This window comes from Prionailurus viverrinus, chromosome D2, assembly GCF_022837055.1.
Source record: "Prionailurus viverrinus isolate Anna chromosome D2, UM_Priviv_1.0, whole genome shotgun sequence".
Lineage (NCBI taxonomy): Eukaryota > Metazoa > Chordata > Mammalia > Carnivora > Felidae > Prionailurus > Prionailurus viverrinus.
In genome coordinates, this window is record NC_062571.1 from 14,854,489 (window position 1) to 14,864,576 (window position 10,088).

A 10,088-nucleotide genomic window follows, 5' to 3' on the forward strand; every position below is an offset into this window, starting at 1 on the left:
GGGAACCAGAGAGGAGAAAGAGCAGGAACAAATGGGGTACACGTCTGGGAAGACGGGGAGCACAGCCAGCTTCTGTGCAGCCCCCAGGCCTGTGTGTACCCGGCTCAGGATGCCGCGCTCAGGGTGGCCCTCTTCTCTTCTCCGGGACACCGGTGCCTCTCCCGTCTCCCCTCCTCGGTGCACCTTTGGTCTAAAGGTCTCCTTCGGACTGTGCTGCAGACTCGAACCAGAGCCTGAATAAACCTCAAGAGGCTTCCACGAAGCTGAGCAGAGAGGGGGCGAAGGCACCACCTTGAGTACATAGCTTAATTTGGGTCCCCATGCCGCTCTAAGCATGAATAGGGGATGAGCGCTTATAATTGACCCTCCAGTGCTTATTGTTCTTTCGCAACTGAAGTATAATTAACACGCAACGTTGCATTACTTTCAGGTATACAACACGGTGTTTATACCGCAAGTCTCTATTTCAATACTTTTTTTTTTTAATGTTTTATTTTATTTGTTTTTGAGAGTGCGGAGGACGGGAAGGAGCAGAGAGAGGGGCACAGAGGATCCGAAGCAGGATCTGTGCTAACAGCAGAGTCCCACGCAGGGCACAAACTCATGAACCGCGAGATCATGACCTGAGCCGAAGGCAGATGCCCAACCGACTGAGCCACGCAGGTGCCCCTCAGTTCTTTTTTTTTTTTTTTAAGGTGCTGTCCAGTGTTTTTATTTTTTTAATTTTTTTTCAATATATGAAGTTTATTGTCAAATTGGTTTCCATACAACACCCAGTGCTCATCCCAAAAGGTGCCCTCCTCAATACCCATCACCCACCCACCCCTCCCTCCCACCCCCCATCAACCCTCAGTTTGCTCTCAGTTTTTAAGAGTCTCTTATGCTTTGGCTCTCTTCCACTCTAACCTCTTTTTTTTTTTTTTCCCTTCCCCTCCCCCATGGGTTTCTGTTAAGTTTCTCAGGATCCACCTAAGAGTGAAACCATATGGTATCTGTCTTTCTCTGTATGGCTTATTTCACTTAGCATCACACTCTCCAGTTCCATCCACGTTGCTACAAAGGGCCATATTTCATTCTTTCTCATTGCCACGTAGTACTCCATTGTGTATATAAACCACAATTTCTTTATGCATTCATCAGTTGATGGACATTTAGATTCTTTCCATAATTTGGCTATTGCTCAGAGTGCTGCTATAAACATTGGGGTACAAGTGCCCCATCAGTACTCCTGTATCCCTTGGGTCAATTCCTAGCAGTGCTATTGCTGGGTCATAGGGTAGGTCTATTTTTAATTTCTTGAGGAACCTCCACACTGTTTTCCAGAGCGGCTGCACCAATTTGCATTCCCACCAACAGTGCAAGAGGGTTCCCGTTGCTCCACATCCTCTCCAGGTGCCCCTCAGTTCTTATTGCTAATATGCAATCCACTGACCACACTCGGAGAAATAAAAACTAGCATTTTTTTTTAATTGTGTGTTTTTGTCTCCTCTGCTCAGCACCCACAAACTGTGCTTATATTGACTTTACATTACCTGGGTCACTGAGTCCCTGGGGAGCTTTCTGCCCAAACCTCACCACCGGGTACCATAACTAAATCTACAAAGGCTTCAGAGTTCGGGCTCTCATCTCACAAAGCAAGTCAACTTGAGCCAGAGCACCCAAAGCAAACAGAACCTGACGGGGAATCAAGCAGATAGTAGCCAATGAGGAAACACGGCCAATGTCAGACACAGCCCAGTTAATCTCGTTGATTTAAGAACCTATTCTGTTTCACAGATTAAAGAACGGAAACACAAGTACAATCAGAAAATACAAGACTGCTGGGTCTGCCTCACACCCAGGGAGAGAACCAAGGTCCTTCCGGTTCTACTTCCTCTGTGCCTCCAAATCCCCCTCCGCCTCATTCTTCACTTTGACCTTCGGTCAGGGGCACGGCCCTGCGATGGAGTGGCCACCAACTCTGAAGGCAAGGAATCCACCCAGAATGAATAAAGAAGTCAGAGCACAAACTGAGCCTGGGAGACAGAAGCATCACAGAAGTCTAGAGGACACCCCCAAAGTTGTCTGCTTTTTAAGAAGGAGACAACCCTTAGCTCCCACCGGTAACAGACAAGGTGATCATGGCACAGTCAGCAGAGAAGAGAAGGACTTCAGCAGTTCATGGATTTGGCTACAGTTGAGACCGAGTGAGGTTTCTTGAGAATAAAATCTAGCACAGTGCAATTCTATGCCAAAGAGAGGGTACGGTATAAACGGTTTCTCTGTCCCGGAAACCAGCTTGCGGGAAGTCGGACCACATGAAATCGCCGTATGGGTCAAAACAATGAAGCAATTTCACATGCTCCAACTTCAGAGTCCTCTTCTGTGCTAGAGACAACAGATGGTCTCCCCACCCTCAGCAGTCCAACGTGTGGTGCATGAAACAACTTGTCCTGAAAGGCACCAGATTTCCCACTGGGTTACCGGTACAAGAGAAAATTCTATCTGGACTAGATTTACAGTTATGTCATAAAAGCAGACGCATGCTTTCTTTCAAGTTATTATCATTTATAATGGCAACAGGATGTTCCGAGTGCCATAAAATAGGCATAGATAATAGCAAATGTATAGTTTTGGGGGGAAAAAAACCCTTCAAAATGCTAAAGAAGCGATGTTTCAGAGACAGGGATGGGCTTACACATGAGTATTAGTAAATATTAATACATACTCTTTGACCATTAGTGGGTGGAAACATTTCTAGGATTTATGACGCATTTCTCTGCCTTCCTAAATAGAGTCAGGTTGAAGTATTATTCCTGATCATTCAGGGATATCGATTATTACAATGTATCCTAAAATAATGGTGTCTTATTCATGCATATGCAGTTGTTGGCATGTCATACATGGCAAAGACATAAAAATTCTGTTCCTTGTGTTCCTATATTTGGTTTTTGTTTCTTTGTTTTAGCACAACAACAACCAAAAACCACAACAGTACTTCTGTATTACCTTACTAGGGCTACCATAAAAAAGTACCACAGATTGGGTGGGTTAAACAACAGAAATTCATTTTCTCATGGTTCTGGAGGCTAGAAGTTCAAGATCAAGGTGCTGGCAGGCTTGGAATCTTCCGAGGTCTCTCTCCTTAACTTGCAGATGGCACCTTCTCATCGGGTCCTCATTTTAACTTAATCACTTCTTATTTTTTAGATTTTTTTTTAATGTTATGTATTTTTGAAAGAGAGAGCACAAGCAGAGGAGGGGCAGAGAGAGAGGGAGACAGAGGATCCAAAGCAGGTTCTGTACTGTCAGTGCAAAACCTGATGTGGGGCTCAAATTCACGAACCTCGAGATCATGACCCGAGCTGAAGTCGGATGCTCAATAGTCTGAGCCACCCAGGCACCCCATTAGTCACTTCTTTAAAGGATCTATCTCCAAATACATAGTCACATTCTGAAGTATAAGGATTAGGACTTCACCATTCGAATTTTGGAGACACATTCAGCCCATAACAAGTCCCTATGCCTAGACACTATGCAAATACCAAGCTCTTAACCCAGACACATCTGGACTCAAAGCAAGGCCACTACTAGTTTTGTGACCTAGCTAAGGTCCCTGAACCTAAATTTTACTTTCAGCCTCTTTTAAACAGAGGATAATGACCCCTACACCTCATTAGCTCCTTGAGATAGGGGTACACATACAGTGTTCAATAAAAATTTGTTCTTAGTAATATTGCTTTGGGGTGCCTGGGTGGCTCAGTCGGTTGAGTGACCGACTTCGGCTCAGGTCATGATCTCACGGTTTGTGAGTTCGAGCCCCGCGTCGGGCTCTGTGCTGACAGCTCAGAGCCTGGAGCCTGCTTCTGATTCTATGTCTCCCTCTCTCTCTGCCCCTCCCCCATTCATGCTCTGTCTCTGTCTCAGAAATAAATAAACATTTAAAAAAATTAAAAAAAATAATATTGCTTTATTTTTCTGATGTTTAAAGTATTTGTCTTTTTGTGACCTTTTGCTTAGGCTTGCTTATAGCTGTACGTTTCCTTCTTCAATCCACTAGGGGCTTTGAAGCCAGAAAATTAAATTTGTTAGAATTAAACATAAAGGCTCCAAATCAAGACCAAAGGCTCTCCTGCACATAAAGACCACAGACTTCAGCACGTGGGATTTCAGATCTCTCTTCCAGGTCAATAGTTTGCTTGGTTGTTTCTGGGGGAATTCCTTTCCTCATTGGCATTTCTGTTCCAGATAGAATACAGTATTTACCAAGCATGTTAGATAAGGCAATTACAATGTGAGGTGTGGCTTTGTCACCATTCCAAATTGAAAAAAAAAAGGGCGGTGGTGTCACAGATTTGACCAAAATCTAGTGACATTCTACAATAAACAATCATTTGTTTTGGAAATGGTTGGGATGGTAGCTACTAATCTAAATGCTGCATACCCCTGAAAATTTTAACCAACTAATTTAAATGCTGCATGCCACAGTGCAAAGAAGTCTCAGATGCTAAACTGTCTTCTGGAAAGTTTTCCCAAAGGAAGTACAGGTCTTAGAACTCCTCTGACTTAAGAGTTCCTTTTAAGGCTTATTCTAAAGCTGGGTTCGGCCAACTCTTTCTGCAAATGGCCAAGCTGTAAATAGTTGAGGTTTGGGGGCCACATGGCTCCTGTCACAAATCGGCCATTGCAGCGGGAAAGCAGTCATAAATGATACCAAACAAATGGCTGTACGCCAACTCAAAGTTTGTATGGGTGCTGAAATTTGGTTCTTGTAAAACGTCAACGTGTCAGGAAACGTGACTTTTCTTTTGACTTCTTTTTAGCCAGCTGAAAAGACGAAGACCATTCTTAGCATGGGCCGCATAAAAAGAGGCAGTGGGTCAGATTTGGCCCAGAAGCTGCAATTTGCCCATTGCTGTTAGATTCTAAAAGCTCAACCTGTATTTGTTGTTAACCATAACCCAGTTTTCCTAGTGAAAATGGTTTGAAAGCTAAGGGTCAACCTGGAACCCCTGTTTCCTTCTCCCATGTTCTCTTCCTGAAAACGACCAATGCCATAGCAGCTCCCTACCTGACCGGAGCTGTAAAGGCCACTGTAAAACAAACCAAATTAGCTTCCTTTTCTGAGCATTCTATTTATTTATTTATTTTGAAGTTTATTTATTTAGGGGCACCTGGGTGGCTCAGTCAGTTAAGCGGCTTGAGTCTTGGTTTCAGCTCAGATCATGATCTCACGGTTTGTGGGCTCAGGCCCCACATGGGGCCCCGTGCTGACAGTGTGGAGCCTGCTTGGGATTCTCTCTCTTCCTTTCTCTCTGCCCCTCCCCCCACTGGCTCTCTCTGTCTCTCTCTCTCAAAAATAAATAAACTTAAAATTAAAAAAAAAAGTGTATTTTTTTAGTTTGAGAGAGAGAGAGAGAGAGCGCCAACAGGAGAGGGGCAGAGAGAAAGAGGGAGAGAGAGAATCTCAAGCAGGCTCTATGCTATCAGGGCGGAGCCAGGCGTGGGGCTTGAACCCACCAACTGCGAAATCATGACCTGAGCTGAAACCAAGAGTTGGAGGCTTACCTGACTGAGCTACCCAGGTGCTCCCCTGTTCTGAGCACTTTAAATAAAAGTTTCAAAACCTCTCTTCGTAAACAGGGATAAGGCAGCGTCATGATGCAAGGCTCCATGCTTACAACTGACAGCAACAGGGACTGAGCTATCATCCAGACCCCTATTTACAACACAGCAAAAAAGTGACAGCCTTACAGTCATATGCACACAAAACTTCTTTTTTTTTTTTTTTTAATTTTTTTTCAACGTTTTATTTTATTTTTGGGACAGAGAGAGACAGAGCATGAATGGGGGAGGGGCAGAGAGAGAGGGAGACACAGAATCGGAAACAGGCTCCAGGCTCTGAGCCATCAGCCCAGAGCCTGACGCGGGGCTCGAACTCACGGACCGCGAGATCGTGACCTGGCTGAGGTCGGACGCTTAACCGACTGCGCCACCCAGGCGCCCCATGCACACAAAACTTACTTTTACCAAACATCTGCATGATATAACCTTGCTCAGGGGGATGAATAAAGAAGTCACCTTACAGTAAACTGACATGTTCTTAATTATTTCTTCCTTTGCAAGTGTTCCTTACTCCTCGGGGGAAAAAAAAAAAATTCACGGTATAAAAGTTACATGGGAAATGCCTCAGTCTATAACGCCTCCTTTTATTTTTCTACAGCCCTTCCCTCTGGAAAGATAAAAGTGTACCACAGTTTCCCCTTCCACTTTCATACGGTTCCCACGCAGGTGTTGCTGCATTTTTTTTTAATCAAGGAAAAGTAAAGAGACGTTCAGTTTGAAATAATTCCCAGAGTCCTTGGCAGAGCGGAGACTGCAGATCATCCCTGAATCACCAACCTAAGTCTTCTTCCCAAGAGACCACCAAGCTCCTCGCATAAACTGGAAGCCTGGACTTTGTGAGATGCGAAGGTTCTGCCGTAGACACATCCCGTTCCTGTATCAAGGTGATGACCAGGAGAACAGCAACTTTGTAATCCCCACCGTTACCATGCTAGGCATTCTAGGGTTGGCTGTACTGACTGGGTGACAATAAGCTCAGGGATTTGCCACCTACAGTGCGAGAAGAGTTAACCAAGCAAACCAACCACGGCCACAGCATGTCTACTATCTACCCGAAAGACAGGCACGAACCATAACTCCAATTCAAGTTGTCTGGTAATTTTCTAGGACATATTTTTCTAGTAATGAAGTATACTGGCTTCACCCGACCAACTGTCTGACTTCCGGCCACGAGACCTGTGTTTTGCTACCACGTGGTACATCAAAATGTGTCAGATACCGGGTCGACACAAAACCGGGAGAAGAGTAGCTTTGATTTAGGGAATTCTGAAGTTTGCTGGAACCCTATCTGAATTAATGAAGTCAGTTCTATCGAGGACAAGAATTCATTGATTTGCTAATGTTACGAACTGAGAGGCACCTTTTTCATCTAGTTTATCCTTAAGTGCCCCTTGCACCGGATTTCCTAAATGAACTCTTGTTTTGCATGAATACAGACTTTCTTAGGAACTACAATGTAATCTGAATACCAATAATAAGACATCTATCCCCACCTTTTTTCTTATTTAAACAGGAACTGCATTTTTCCTAATTAAAAACAAAGAGGAGGAGACAGAATCTAGGAAATAACTGTCTAATCGAGATGTAAACTCATATTTTTTTGAGATTTAATTAGCTGCTTATGATGAGGTTATACATGAGCTGTGCCAGTCCTAGAAAATCCCACCCAGTAAAAGCAAATGCATTCTTTTCCTCGCAACACTGTTCTTAGACTGTTCTACTCTTAAAATACCATTACTTAGAAGGTACTGAAAGTGATAAACTCTTCCCAATGTCCACTCAACACCATGACCCAGTTGTAGACTTTCTGTAACCCAGTGGAAAGAGTTCTGCAGAGAATGAATATTCTCCATTCAGAACAAATAAATGTACTGCAAAGGAAAAGCACGGTGACCTCTAAATGTTCCCAGAAAGGGACCCAGCTGAAGACAACGGAAGCGAACACTTGGGGACATATAGCTAAAGAGTGGTGTTGGCAAAGGTGAAAAGTAAGAGAATACGTCTTGTTTAGGGCTAAGTTTTTAACGTATCACAATACAAGCTAGAATTCTGTTTACTACAGTTTAGAAATTCACCTCAGACTTCTAAACCATTGCTTCACAGGATCTTGGTGGAAAGTGTACTATTTACTATTACTCAGTACCACTTATTACTAAAACAATCAACTGGGTTTAGCCCAAGGGGAATATAAACGAATAAACCCTGGGAAGTGTCGAAGGGGTGGAGTGATGTAAGAGTTGGCGCCACAAGAAGTTGATTCACCTGCTCCGGAGGTGGGGGCAGGGGCGGGTCCAGTATCCCGGCAGGGATCACTCCAGGCCCAGATTCTAGGACTACACTGGGAAGTAGTAAGTGTGTGCCCTTGTGCACGCCAAGATGGATTGTTCAAAGACTGGATCTCGTGGATAAAAGGGGGGCTTCGCTGAGCATTCTCTGGGATACTTTCCAGGGTTCAAACATCAATTTATAATTATCTCCAACCAAGTGTGTGTGCCCCACTTAGCCGCTGGGAAAAATGCAGCCTTCATTCACCTAATCCGGCAGAGTAAGGGCGCCCCGGGGCACTCGCCGGCCTCGGCTTTCACCCGAGGACGCTCTTCCATTCGTGAGCGTCCTGCTGGGTGAGTAGTGCGGGGTGGGGGAAGAGTCGCTGCGAAGTTGAAGGGTGGCCTCGCACACCTAAAGTTGAAAAAAACTGCTGAATCAGGGTGCCCCCATTTTGCCGGATCCTAGGCAATCGGATGCTCCCTTCCCTCACCCCTCCTCCTACTCCGAAAAGAAACCGGATCCGCCTGTCCGCTCGGAGGTCACCTGCGAAGAGCAGAGTGATGTCACTCGGCTACCCCCACAACCTCCCCCCCAAACAGCAAAAAGCCGAGAAATCTATGCATCACCCAAAGAGAGGGCACCCTCCGGAAGGTGACCCTCCAGCGCGGCCTCGGCCCTGCGGGACGGGGTCGGGACGAAGGTGAGCGCCCTCGGAGCAGTGGACAGTTTCCAGCATCCCCTCGCCTCGCCGCGCGGCGGCCGGGATGCTCCGGATTCCTACCGGACAGTCTGGTGCAGGGCACCGCGAAAACACAGGACGCAGCCCGCGAAGCCCCCGCAGCCACCCGGGCCGAAGGCTTCGGGGACCACTTCCCAAGAGTTACGGGAGGCAACACCCAGGGCGTGTTCCGCGGCCACTGCACCGGCTTCCGGCTCCGCCGGGTGTGCGCGCCGCGGGAGGGCCCGGGGCGCCGGGGCGCGGGCGGCGGGCGCGGAGGGGGTAGGGGGGTGGCCGCGGCGGCTGGCCCCTACCTGTGGTGGAGAGCACGGTGCTGGCGAAGAAAAGCGCGGAGGTGAAGTCCCAGTTCCAGTTGCCCGAGGCGTTGCTGAGCACTGACACGCCGTAGTTGCTGGCCTCCAGCACGCGGCCCAGGAACTGCTCGAGCTGCTGCTCCGACAGGCACTCGTGCTCCTCCAGGAAGCGCCGCTTCAGCTTGCGCAGCTCCTGGCGCAGCAGGTCCTCGTAGGGCAGCTCCACCGACGAGAAGACCACGGCGCCGAAGACCAGGTAGAGCAGGTAGCCGAGCACCAGGAAGCCGAAGCACCAGGCCGAGCGGTGCCGCTCCACCAGGCGCACGCACGAGCTGCCGGCCAGGGACTGCAGCATCTTCCCCCGCCGCCGCCGCCAAAGCCGCCGCCAAAGCCGCCACAGCCGAGGCCCACGCCGCAGACCGGCCCGAGCGCGGCCCGCCGCCCCGCCGCCCCTCGGCCCCGCCCAGGCCCCGCCCCAGGCAGCCCGGGCCCCGCCCCCGGCCCCGCCCCCGGCCCGCCGCCCACTCCCCACGCGAGCCCTCCGCGTTCCCCGGCAGCGCCGTGTGCCTGCGATTGGCTCGCCCGGGAGTGGTTTTGCTTCCTTCTTTTCCTGTTCCCTAGCACTGTAAGAGGCCCCGATGATGTGGCGCTGACGTGGCTGGCGGCTCAGGTAACCCGCGAGTCGGCCCAGACCGCGAGGCAAACTTGGCTGGAGCGCCGGGGCTGGGCGCGCGGCCCCGGGGCCCCCGCCCTTCGCGTGGTCCCGCTGGCCGGGCGCTGGCGCGCAGACCCCTGAACCGCCCGCCGCGGCCACCCGCTGCGTCCTCCCCCCTTGGGTAACCAAACCAGAGCGGACCGCTGGCGGGGTGTGACAGCGTGTGCGCGTGTTGCGTGGGACCGTGCGCTGCCTGTCCAGGCCTTCGGCCCCAGCTACAACTTGCTTGCCACCTATTTTTTGTTAATCAAAGCCTGCATTTCCCAGTAGCGAGCACTGGAATTCTTTCCTTCGTCTGCCTTATTGGTCCAAGCAAGGCTCGCAATCTGGTGCCAATGCTGATGGTGAAAATATCAGAACCTCAGGGTTGGAAGGCACTTTGGATCTTAGAAGTCTTTTTCCACCCACCCACCCACTCAACTCCTCACAAAAAGAATCCGAGAATTGAAGAGAGTTGGAAAAGTCACAT

General features: G+C 48.6%; 1 protein-coding gene across 1 annotated transcript in view; it reads right to left on the reverse strand.

The window, feature by feature from the left end:
- KCNK1 (potassium two pore domain channel subfamily K member 1) overlaps nucleotides 1–9,340 on the reverse strand; it is a 53,696-nt gene extending 44,356 nt beyond the window's left edge. Inside the window, exon 1 of the mRNA XM_047824333.1 lies at nucleotides 8,905–9,340. Coding sequence (XP_047680289.1) covers nucleotides 8,905–9,259 — 355 coding nt within the window. The 5' untranslated portion in view covers nucleotides 9,260–9,340. The remainder of the gene's footprint in view (nucleotides 1–8,904) is intronic.
- Between the last annotated feature and the right edge of the window lie 748 nt (nucleotides 9,341–10,088).